Source organism: Caretta caretta, chromosome 12, assembly GCF_965140235.1.
Source record: "Caretta caretta isolate rCarCar2 chromosome 12, rCarCar1.hap1, whole genome shotgun sequence".
NCBI lineage: Eukaryota > Metazoa > Chordata > Testudines > Cheloniidae > Caretta > Caretta caretta.
Genome location: NC_134217.1, coordinates 25678896 through 25692061, shown reverse-complemented (window position 1 = coordinate 25692061; position 13166 = coordinate 25678896). Strand labels below are relative to the sequence as shown.

Genomic DNA, 13166 nt, shown 5'->3' with positions numbered 1-13166 from the left:
AGGTCTGGCATTTAATGACATTTGTGAATGAGATCGCAAAGAGAGACATTTCAGGAAAATGTAGACTATTGATTTCTGCCATCCTTGAAGTACAAATCAGCAGGAAAAGGGCGAAGGTGTGTCTGTATACATGAATATTCCACCTCCTAGTTGAGATGTCAGTGGCAGTCAGTCACAAGTGCACTAATGTTATGAAAGGGCGGACAGAATGGGTGAAGATGGCTGGTGGTAGTGACAGGAACTCTGAAAGGGTTGTTCTTATCTGGGTCTCTTACCCCAAATAAAATGAAAGGTTGACCAGGGCCTTAAGCTAAAAGAACAGACTGTGTTTCAAAAGTGAATGTGTGACTATTGTATTGTATGTCCAACCCTTCCTGCCCCAGGGTGCCTCTAGGGTGTTGTAAGGACATAAGAGACCAGGCTGATTCTAGAGTTTCCAGTAAGTTACAGGGAAGATAGAGGGGTTCACTGGTTACTCTCACTGCTCTGACAGTGGCTTTGTCATGTGTGGGGTCTGTTGCAACATTAGTTGAGTGAAGTGGCTGCACTTTTGGATCAGAATGTTACAGAGGGATCAATAACTTTCACCAGCAAATGAATCATTAACTTATAGTAAATAATAGTCCTCTTACCTTTTGTAATCATTGGTAAAAAAAAAGAGGTAATAGTTGAGCTCCTGCAGGTAGTCAACCTACTACAGTAAAGTTCTCATTTATTATATTAAATCTGATTTCATACTTAGCCCCAGAATCAACATTTTCTTACAATTTTGTTTACAGGGCAGTTGGATAGATCTCTCTGGAGGAGTTTTGGTATCACAGGGTTAATTTAGGGCATTGAGATTCAATGGTATTAAAAGGAAATTGTCAGGTACTTCAGCACCAAAAACTTTAAAGGTTTCATAAAATCTAATATTAATAGAAACAGCTTCATTATTATTTTATTTAAATGAAGACAATGTTTTGCTTAGGTTTAAATATTCCCCTGCTAGCGCATGGGAATCAGACAACAAAGGTGAAACTGACTAGTCTATTTTCATGATCTGAGATAGGTGAAGTCAGTTAAGAGTATAAATGTTGAAAACTACATGCAATTTGTAAAACTCTTTTTATTTAAATATAATAATTTGTAACACAAAGGAGTTTTTTCAAAATATACTTTTTTAACCCATTATCCCTGTACGTTAGTCAAAATACACAACCATAGGGAGAGACAGCAACATTAATGCTATACCAAAACTGGTAATTTCTACTCCAGAAAGAGGAGGAGGGGGGAGGAGAAATCTCTTTGGAGGTATATGGGGAGGCCAGAAAAATTGGTTTCAGAGTAGCAGCCGTGTTAGTCTGTATTCGCAAAAAGAAAAGGAGGACTTGTGGCACCTTAGAGACTAACAAATTTATTTGAACATAAGCTTTCATGGCTACAGCTCGCTTCATCGGATGCATTCAGTGGAAAATACAGTGGGGACATTTATATACACAGAGAACATGAAACAATGAGTGTTACCATACACACTGTAAGGAGAATGATCACTTAAGGTGAGCTATTACCAGCGGGGGCGGGGGGGAGAAGACGGAGATGGAGACGACACCCTTTTGTAGTGATGATCAAGGTGGGCCATTTCCAGCAGTTGACAAGAACGTCTGAGGAACAGTGGGGGGTAGGGGGGCGGAATAAACAAGGGGAAATGCATCCGATGAAGCTGTAGCTCACGAAAGCTCATGCTCAAATAAATTTGTTAGTCTCTAAGGTGCCACAAGTACTCCTTTTCTTTTTAAGGGGAAATAGGTTTACTTTGTGTAATGACCCATCCACTCCTAGTCTCTATTCAAGCCTAAGTTAATTGTATCCAGTTTGCAAATTAATTCCAATTCAGCAGTCTCTCGTTGGAGTCTGTTTTTGAAGTCTTTTTGTTGTAATACTGCGACTTTTAGGTCTGTAATCAAGTGACCAGAGAGATTGAAGTGTTCTCCAACTGGTTTTTGAATGTTATAATTCTTGACGTCTGATTTGTGTCCATTTATTCTTTTACGTAGAGACTGTCCAGTTTGACCAATGTACATGGCAGAGGGGCATTGCTGGCACATGATGGCATATATCACATTGGTAGATGTGCAGGTGAACGAGCCTCTGATAGTGTGGCTGATGTGATTAGGCACTTCATCTGGGTTCTAGCCCATGAAAGCTTATGCCCAAATAAATCTGTTAGTCTTTAAGGTGCCACTGGAATCCTTGTTGTTTTAATAAGATTTAAAGTTACCATATGTATAAATGTTTGCAGGAAAAGGGCCTTAACCAGCATACAAGTAGCTTAATTACAGAAGATAATTGAAGCAAAAGTGTATTTTATGTTCTTCTAAAGTAATTTCAAAATCACATTGACTTTATTAATTTACACTACACAATTAAAGAGACAAGGTGGGTGAGGTAATATGTTTTATTGAGCCAACTTCTGCTGGTGAGAGAGACAAGCTTTTGAGCTACATAGAGCTCTTCCTCAGCATCAAAAGCTTGTCTCTCTCACCAACAGAAGTTAGTCCAATAAACGATATTACCGCACTCATCTTGTCTCTGTAATATCTTGGGACCAACACGGATACAGCTGCACTGCATACTGCACAGTTAAATCAGGCAAGTCATGGACCAATGGACATATCAGGAAAACAAAAAATAATCTGTATGAAACAAGGTAATTTTGTACCAGTGTTTTATGTATTAAATTCCTTATTAAAGACACAGAGACAAATTAATCTCTGGTGTAAATGGCCACAAATCCATTAAAATCAAGCATGTCAGGGATTAATTCAATGTTGCTTCAAGAGTTTTAGGAGACATATTTGACCTACCTTAAAATAGTTACAATCTCATCAAGAAAAGTATCTGAACAATGGAAATTTGCCAGTTCTATATAATCAGCCACCTATCACTCCCTTACCATGAGAAAACTAACCACACTCTTTGTAGCACCTACCCAAATCACAAATCTTTCTCTGAACTCTGCAGCAGCAGTAGCTAACTGGCATTGCCACAGCTATGCTGGGATCTTCAACTGTTCTCTTGTACAAAACTGATACGAATTGCCATTGATTTCAATAGGAGCAGGAGCAGATCTTTAGGGTAGAATCCGGACACCACTGAAGTCAATGGCAGAACTCCCTGCCAGGTCTGCACCATTAGGGTCTGTCTTCAGTGGAGCCTGGAGGTGTAATTCCAGCTTTGGTAGACATACGGGTGCTAGTTCTGAACAAGCTACCTTGCTAAAAATAGAAGTGTAGCTCCTGCAATATGCACTAGGTAGCCCGAGTAGAATCCGATCTGAAAACCCAGATTCCAGGGGGTAAATGTCTTGCCTTTTGTTTTGTAAAATTCCCAGTGTGTAGGGGCTAAGTATTACTAACAACAGAAAGTTAAAAAATGTTACATATGACTGACAGGGTCATTTCACTGAGCTCCTTATGGACTTCAGTTCACTATTGATATGGTGATTACTTTATTGGAGAGAACAAAATAAATGCTTTTTTTTCTATGACACTGTTTGACCATATTGTTTGTTTTACTGGTAATGCTGAATGTAACATGTTGTGCTGAGATCACTTACCTTGTATAGAAGACCGCTGCTGTTTTTCTTTGGAAGTCCGAATTCTTTCCAGCGGGCATTCAGATTTCCTGTCCCTTCTCTACCTGTCTCCGGGGGATTTCTGTGCTTTTTGGCCAGCCTAGCTCTTCATACTTTGTTTCACCAGCCACGCTAGGATTTTCTGCCTTTTATTTTTGATTGGTTTTAACGTAGTCATTTCACTCAAGATGCCTGCCACCAATTCTGGTGTCTGGATTCTATCAGGATCATTAGTTCATGGTTTTCGGGCTTGATGAGGGTACAATAAGTGTTTACAAATCAATAGCCATCAGTTGCTTTTTAGAACTGCTGAGGATTCTGATGTTAAGTCTCTTTCTTCTTCCTAGGTATTTGTATAAAGTGTGGAAAGGGTGTCTATGGAGCTAGCCAGGCTTGCCAAGCAATGGGTAACCTCTACCACACCAACTGCTTCACATGCTGCTCTTGTGGTAAGTCAGATCTATAGTGTCTAGTGGCTTCCTTCCAATGTATGTATTCGTTTAACATCTAACATACAGCCTAAGGCCTGATCTTGCAGTCCTTACTGAGGCAAAATTCCCACTCGCATCACCAGCTTCAAGGCTGGTGATTAATGACACTGAGCATGCTCCATCTCTAAGCATCCAGCTGCACTTCCTTAAGCAAGAGGACATAAATCTAATACTTCATTGACATTAAGTGTTACATTTTCAAAGGGGCTTCGGCCTGGCCTCTGTGGTGCTTGGTGTACATAAATCCCTTTTTGTGGAGGTTTATGTGCATTATAATTTTTGCACACAAACAATAGAATTGATACAGGCAAAATTCATTTTATGCACATACAAATGTTTGTGCATTCAAGCATGTACATGCACACATAATAATGCACAAAAATTGCACGTGCATGTTTGAATGTGCAGAAATGGAGACCGCATGTTGAAAATTCAGCTCTAAAACTGCTACAGCATTTGGTGGCAGTTGTTCTTTAATTCTTTCCTCCAAAACTTTCCATGCCCCTTCCAATAGCTTGTAGGATTTCTTTGAATCTGCAGGCATGTCAAAGGAATGGTGTCCACACACTGTATGTGATTTTTAGCAAAAAAGCATGGCTTTGCTACTGAGAAACTCGTCTGTTTTCAATTCATGGTGACTCACATTGATGTATTTTAACAAGACAGATATTCTCCCTGGTCTGAAGACCTCATAAATGTTAGAAAATGGAGCCAAAGCTCTTAGAAGTGGGTGCCTAAAGTTAGGCAATGACATCCATATTTAGGCACCTCAGTGGCCTGTGTTTAAGAAGTGCTAAGCACACACAAATTCCCATTGATTTCAATAGGAGCTGCCAGTCATCAACTCTGAAAAATCAGTTCATTTTTACTGAAGTGCCTCAATATGGATTTACATTTGTAATTTATGAATGTTAGCCTTGCTGTAAAAGATCTTGTTGCGATACATATACACAGACAGAAGGCTGAGCATCAGTGGAATATGCAGCACATAAATTGTTTTTAAAAGGGATTAATTAAGGATTAGAAAAAGAGTAAAAGATCATTGGCATAGAACCAAACAACTTTCTAGTGAAAAGACCATTGTAAAGTTCACTTATGAAAGGAGAGTTGAAGGTTTGGCGTTTTTTCTCTCTTTCAGGCTTTGTACAGATAGATAAATATCTGTTTTAAAAATGAACATAGAATTTAAGGAACCTTATAAACCACTTTGGACCATGATCAGGTTCTAAAATAAACTTGCCTAAAATTTAAGGGTAATTTGCTCTCCAAATATGCCACTGACTGAGCGGCAATTTTGCTGGCTCCCACAGTGAATGAAGTACTTTAGGCAACCTGCTAAGCAGAGGATGACAAAATACAATATCAGATAATATCTATCCTGTCATCACCAAAATTAAATTTAACCTAATTACGTGGAGCAAATTACAGCTCCCTCCACATGGCAGAACACAAATGATAAAAAGAAGTCAGGACATATGTTGACTGTCATAAAGATTTCTATGTAAGTCATTCTATTTTTCAACAGAATGTTTAGAGGCAGGGGAAGGTATTTTATTAACAAAATATAATTCTCGGTTAGTTGTTGAAATGCAGCAGTAAACTTTCAGACTGACCTCCCAGTATGTATGTAGCCGATGTACATCTAGCTGAATGCAACGTAGGACTTGACCTCGCATAACCCCAAATAGTGCTAGCGGAATTCCGTGATTCACATTATGGCATATGAGTCACTGCATATTACACTAGGTAACAGTGCACCATGTTGTCCTGTGAGCTTATCATTACGGTATTCTTATGCTAGAATGCCCAAACCCTGATCAGAAAGAAAGAACACTTTTTAATTTCTTTTTGTCTACCAGCTTGATTTCTGCAAGATTCACGTTAAAACAAAGTTTGTCATGGATCCTTTGTTCTCTCTAACATAGTGCATTTGAATGGTAGCTGTGTTATTGATATTGCAACACAGGTCTAATTGCAGGTGAAACATGTTTAATCAAAGCATACATTCAGTTACTTACAGAGATGAGCCAAAAATTGAACCATTTCTCTGGACCTCACTTCCCTGAGCTTTGGAAGATTTCTAAATAGGACCAAACCCAACCCAACTTGACAAGATTTTTACCTAAACAAAACCACTCATCAGCTTCATTCTTTATTTAGGGTAATGTGATTCTAGGAATTGCTTTAAAAAACAACAACTCAACTCCCCTCAAATATTAGGCAAACCAGTACTGGAAGGAGGGCTAGTGGATCCAGACCTAAGGAACAAGGAATGGAGGCCATACAGGACTGTCTTCTGGAAAGCAGTGACTCTAAAAAGGATTTAGGGGGCTTAGTGGACAAACAACTGAATGTGAGCTACGCATGCAATACTGTAGCAAAAAGGGCTAACGTGATCCTTGGATGTATAAGCAGGGAAGTAGTGAGTAGGAGTGGGGAGGTGATTCTTCCTCTCTGTGTGGCATTGGTGAGCTCAATACTGGAATAGTGTGTCCAATTCTGCCATCCATGTTTTTAAAAGAATGTTGGAAGACTGGAAAGGGTGGAGAAAAGAGCCACAAAAATTATTTGAGGGCTGGAGAAAATACCTTACAGTGAGAGAGCTCAATGTGTTTAGCTTATCACAAAGAAGACTGAGTGCTGACTTCGTATCTGTGTATAAGAACCTTCACAGGGAGAAAATACTGGGTAGTAAACATTGCTTTAATCTAACCGAGATTAGTGGCAAAACAAGAACCAATGGCTGGAAGCTGCAGAATTCAAATTAGAAATTAGGCACACATTTTTAATAGCAAGGGTGATTAACCATTAGAGGAAACTACCAAGGAAAGTGGTATATTCTCCATTAAGACTGAATGCATTTCTGGAAGATCTGTTTTAGCCAACACAAGTTATGGGGGTTTAATACAGACATAAGTGGGTGAAATTTTATAGCCTACGATATACAATATGTGGGACTAGATGATCTAATGGCCCTTTCTGGCTTTAAATTCTGTGACTCAATGAAGAGATACGATCAGGCATAGATACAGTTCTGGTAATTTGGCCTAATAAGGGCAGCAGTAAATGCTGTGCAGAAGGAAGATACTGCTACTCCTTTGGAACATTAATTTTCCTTCCGAAATTCCAAGATCTGTGCTTTCCACTTACACAGATCTTAGAAATCTCGGATAAGCAAGGGTCATCTTTCCTCTTCCTTCTTTGAAAACAATAAGACATGGTCCAAACTTTCATCTAGGAGATACCAGTCCGGTTTTTCACTAAATGGTCTAGACAGTGTAAGGTAGTTAGTTAATGGGGAGAAATATGCTAGACCTGGAGACCTCACAAAGCACATTTAATTAAGATAAACGTCCAATATTTAACTATTCAAAGATTTAAAAATTAGATTTCAAACCTTAGGGAAATGTGGCTTGGAGACTACTTACAGAGTTTGAAAGGGTGATAATGAGCCTCCATGCTTGATGTGGAAAACCAATGTAATTATCTGGATAAATGGGAAAAGACTCTAGATGAAGAAATTCCCCTTGAGTAACGAACGGCACCTGAGTTGGCATCGAACAACTTCCACTTCCACATGTGAATTTTTTGTTTCAATGGTAACCGATACATTATTGGCTAAAGAAAATCTACAAGGAACATCAGGAGATTGCTAGAAGGACCGTTTCCTGAAAGATACCTTCAATTCATAATTAGCAGGAAAGCTCAAAAGTACAAAAATATTGGTGAAGGATTCCTAACCTCAGATGGGCTAGCACAGAATTATTAGGTTTTAGGGCCAGATTTTAGCAAGCTCAGCACCCAGTGTGTATTGATTTCTTTTGAAAATATGGTCCCATTAGGTTAGCTGTGCTCTAGAAATATATAAGATAGATGCAAATATTAGTAAATGGACAAACATGGAATTACTTTGTGATTAGGGCTCCATGTCTGTCATGGAGGTCATGTAAGTCACGGATTCCATGACTTCTTCAGGGGCCAGTGTGGTTGCCCAGGGCCGCCCAAGCAGCAGTCCCCGGCAGGCAGTCTGGAGCAGCTGCAGCCCCGGGCAGTGGTCCCCATCTGGTGGGCCAGAGCAACCGTGGTCCCCAGCAACTGGAGCCACTGGCCCCAGGCACCCCCCCCCCGAGTAGCCACCACCCCCACATGCCCTCCAGCAGCAGCAGCTCCCCACACACACACCCAGGACCCCCCTCCCCCCCCCCATTTAAACATAGGCATTTTTACTATAAGTCATGGACAGGTCATGGGCCATGAATTTTTGTTTATTGCCCGTGACCTATCCATGCCTTTTACTAAAAATACCCGTGACTAAATCGTTGCCTTACTCATGATACCCTTGGACTTCCTGTTAAAAAAACACAGAAAATTGTAATTCTTCGATACACCACAGTGTTAGCCCATTTCTAGTAGTCTTGGAGGAGGCCCCTGATCATGTCTTGATTCAGAAGGCCTGGGACATCCTCATAATAAAAAAATCTTGCAGATCTGAGCACAGAGAGAGGATGATAAAGCAAAAATGCCAGAGACCTGGGAAGTAGAGACCTTTTAATGTAAAATAATGACCTATGTCTGCCTCTCTGTTAGTAATACTTGGAATAAGTGAACTTATTGAATGTTAAACCCTAGCTCCTGTGATCTGTGGCAGTTGAGGACATCTAGCATCTGAGCCTCAGGCTCCTTTGGACAGTTTTTACCTATATGTGGCATTGCTCCATTTTTGAATGGGGCAGACCCTCAGCTCCTTTCATAATAGGACATGCCTCTGAGAGATGCTCAGTTTTCTATACGTCAGGTAACCCCCTTCTGGTAAGGTGAAAACCAGAGCTCTCTGGTTTCAATGGGGTGTGACTGCACAATGTAACCCTTCCTACAGAATCACTCAGAGAAAACTATTTCAGCTTGTAAAGATTTTTTTTTTTAAATGCTGGGCCAAAAATCTTCTCTCAGCTATTACAGTGCTGAAACCGTATTTTGGCCTTGATTCAGTAAAACACGTAAGCATGTGCATAAGTGCTTTAGGTTACTCATGTGTTTAAGTGCTTTGCTGAATCAAGTAGGCTTGGAAGGATTAGATTTTTATTGGTAAATGTCGGGAAACTTTGGTTTCACAGTGCATACACAAACCGTCCTCCCGCCCACACCCTACCCCCACCCCTCTCTCTCTCTAGATAGATAGAAAAACTGAAAATTTAAATCGAGACAAATCTAAAAAAAAGCTTAAAAATAAACATTGATATCTGTCAAAAAATTTTTTTTAAAAATCAGCTTCTGCCAAGCCTATCCTCAAGTAGCAGAGATGAGAATTTACCCGGCAGCATACACTGTTCTCTCTCTTTAGAATTAAGCATTCGTATGGCCAGGAACACTTGCAGAACACAAGAGAATAGTTTATCCCTGAAATGTTCAACATCTAATCCCAAGTGGTGGTATTTCAGAACATGGGAGCCCTCTTGAAAGTGTAGTGTCCTTGCAGTGGTGTACTCTTAAGTGTGGGTGATGGGATACAGCTATTTATGGATTGTCTTTGCGAGTGATACATGTTGCAGAAAGTAACAATGCCTTTAGTTACTGTTCCGAGTCACCAGGTTTCAGCAGACAAGGCACTCAAACCTTTATGTAAGCAGTATCACACTAAAATGTTAAGCTATTTTAGTGATGTTTTAGTCCAATATTAATGGAAATGCTCCTGTTGTAAGAGCTATAGGAAAAGAATCTTTATAGTGAAGGATATCAATTTTATATTTACATTAGTTTCAGATGATGATGGTAAATTTGCAGAAAATGAGCTACAAGGAACTAAGTTTAAATTCCATACATTTCACCAATGACACTTTCTCCTCATTCACATAAAGGCAAATGTTTGAACATTCCTTTTGCCTTTAATCCTCTCACCTTCTTATCTACGCACTTGCTATCCATGGCTCCACGAAGTCACAGGACCTCCTTTTCAACCTCCTCCTAGCCCTGGCCAAAATGGCCATCTACAAGACCAGGGAGAGGAGGTTGGCAGACGGGATCTCCTGTGACACTGGGGCCTATTTCCTATCCTCCGTCCACTCACGCATCTAGGCGGAGTTCCTGTGGGCGCTGTCCAGGGTTCTCAGTTTGGTGTCCTCATCAGGTTCCCTTCGTTTAGCCCTCTGACCTCACCCTTGTCCCTGTTCTATCTTTGTCCCCCGTACTCACTTAGAATCCCGGACCTGTGGATACTCCCCTTAGGCTGGGAGGAGGTCCTTGAGTAGTGGGCGGGCTCTCCCCACCCACTTCCTGGATCCCAATAGGATCTCTCCTTCAATGGGTGATTTTAAAAGGCCCAGGAAATCATAGCAAGATAAATCAGAAGCCTACAGCAAATTGTACAATCCCAAAGGTGTGCAGTGCGTTTCTTTCCTAGCTGTTGTTAATCAGACTGGAGCACTCACTTGGGTTTTTATACAGAAGTTGAATATAAAAGTGACAACGTGCAAGATCTCACAATTCCAGCTGATAACTGACAGCCCTGGCTGTTTCCAGCGTTTTGAACTCATTGCTGGAACCAAGTATAAACGCACAAGGGTGTATTGTGAGATTATAGGGGAGTGTGGCAGCACACAGCCTTGGCAGCAGCTCCAAGAGGCATGGTATGGGTCTGCACACAACAGTGGTCGCTGCCAGCCTCAGAGCATAGTCTCCATTCCTGAAATAAGAAAAGGAGTACTTGTGGCACCTTAGAGACTAACCAATTTATTTGAGCATGAGCTTTCGTGAGCTACAGCTCACTTCATCAGATGTATACCGTGGAAACTGCAGCAGACTTTATATACACACAGAGAATATGAAACAATACCTCCTCCCACCCCACTGTCCTGCTGGTAATAGCTTATCTAAAGTGATCAACAGGTGGGCTATTTCCAGCACAAAAAACCTGGCTTTGTGCTGGAAATGGCCCATCTGTTGATCACTTTAGATAAGCTATTACCAGCAGGACAGTGGGGTGGGAGGAGGTATTGTTTCATATTCTCTGTGTGTATATAAAGTCTGCTGCAGTTTCCATGGTATACATCTGATGAAGTGAGCTGTAGCTCACGAAAGCTCATGCTCAAATAAATTGGTTAGACTCTAAGGTGCCACAAGTACTCCTTTTCTTTTTGCGAATACAGACTAACACGGCTGTTCCTCTGATTCCTGAAATAGTTTGTGTCCTCCAGCTGGCATAAAAAATGAGTGAGGTTTTGACTTTAGATTGCAAACTTTTCGGGGTAGGGATCATGTCCACATTTATGTTTATATAGGGCCTGGTATAATGGGGCCCAATCCTGACCTGACACCTTTGGGTGCTATTGTAATATAAATGGGTATTAAAATAATTACAGCCATCCCCTGCTTGTCATGCCTGCCTAGGGGAGTCTATCAAAGGCTAGAGTTACTGAAAAAGTTCTTTTGCATATTAGGTAACTGGGAATGAACCTTGTTTTTTCCCAATAGTAATATCCATAATATCTTTGCCTTCATGGCGTGTTTCTGAGAGCTCGGATGATTTTTAAAATTCTTGAACTCCCAGCAGCATATTCGTGTTCTTCTTTTCTCATGGCACATTTGTAAGTACAGTATACAAAGCCCTATATAAACATTGAGGCTTCCTAGCCATATTCTGAAACACCAGTGTGTCTTGACACATCCTGGAAATGTGATGTGTGTGAGGCAGGTGATTGATGTGGGACTCAGTGTGGGCTAAATATTTTGGAAGGGAGTGAGTTCAGCTAAGAAGAATCACTGAGGCAGCTAGTAAAACAGTAACCTCTTAGCGATAGATTAGGTCCAGGTCAATATGAAGCTCAACACTTGTCTTCTCTGCACTTGGAGGGGATGGGACAAGTAGTTGGCAGAGTTCAGAAAAATATAACACATTTTAGACCTGCTTTTGATTGCACCCTGGTGAGATAGCCTGGAAAAAGGAAATGAAGGTGAGAATTGGCTTTGACTGCATTAGACGCTCAATCAGCCAGTCACTCAGATTTGTCTTTCTGAGGCTTTGTAAATCTTTATAGAACAGAACACACAGATACTATAGTAATGCTAACCGCGGGGTGCAGGTAATTTATGTTCGCTTACCTTATGGTTCCATTATGAATTAATATCAGCAAAGGAACTGAAGCCTCTCTCCAGTAATGAAAAGCCCAGCTGAGCACCTCCTATATCAGAGGTGGGCAAACTGCAGCCCATGTGCCACATCTGGCCCGCGGGACCCTCCTGCCAGGCCCTTGAGCTCCTGGCCGGCGGAGGTTAGTCCCCTGCTGCCAGCTCCCCTGCTCTCCCGCCTCCCCCACAGCCTCAGCTCACTGTGCCACCAGCACTCTGGGTGGCGGGATTGCGAGCTCCTGCCAGGCAGCACGGCAGCTTGGCTGGCTCTGGTTGGGTGGTATGGCTGCCAGTCCTGGTGCTCTTAGCGACATGGTAAGGGGGCGGGGAGTGGGGGGGTTGGATAAGGGGCAGGGAGTCCCACGGGGCAGTAAAGGGACAGGGAGTAGGGGGCGGTTGGATGAGGCAGAGGTTCTGGGGCATGGATGGGGAACAGGGGGTGTTGGACAGGTGTGGAAGTCCCGGGGGGCCTGTTAGGGGGCGGGGGTGTGGATGGGGTGGGGCAGTCAGGGGATATGGAGCAGTAGGGGTTAGATAGTGGGTAGGGTCCCGGGGGGGGGGCGGTCAGGGGACAAGGAGCTGGGGGGGTTGGATGGGTTGGAGGTTCTGAGGGGGGCAATCAGGGGGCGGGAAGTGGGAGGGGGCAGATAGGGGGTGGGAGCCAGGCTGCTTGGGGGGGGGCACAGCCTTCCCTACCCGGCCCTCCATACAGTTTCGGTACAGTTTTTGGCCTGATGTGGCCCTCAGGCCAAAAAGTTTGCCCACCCCTGTCCTATATGGTGCTGGGTACCTTAATCTCCCATTGACTTCAAAATGTTTCCTTGGTCTATGACCCATTACTAATCTGACATCATTTTTGGCTTTAGGAAAAGCAAGAATATTGCAACACACAAGTAGATTTGAGAGGGCGGAAGTGTTAAGTGTTTCAGACGATCAAC

The 13166-nt window shown here is 42.0% G+C and overlaps 1 protein-coding gene across 2 annotated transcripts in view; it reads left to right on the top strand.

The window, feature by feature from the left end:
• Positions 1 to 13166, top strand: part of WTIP (WT1 interacting protein) — a 118767-nt gene that overhangs the window by 44713 nt on the left and 60888 nt on the right. For both annotated transcript variants that reach the window (XM_048816742.2, XM_075118417.1), the window contains exon 2: positions 3964 to 4065. In XM_048816742.2, coding sequence (XP_048672699.2) covers positions 3964 to 4065 — 102 coding nt within the window. The remainder of the gene's footprint in view (positions 1 to 3963; positions 4066 to 13166) is intronic.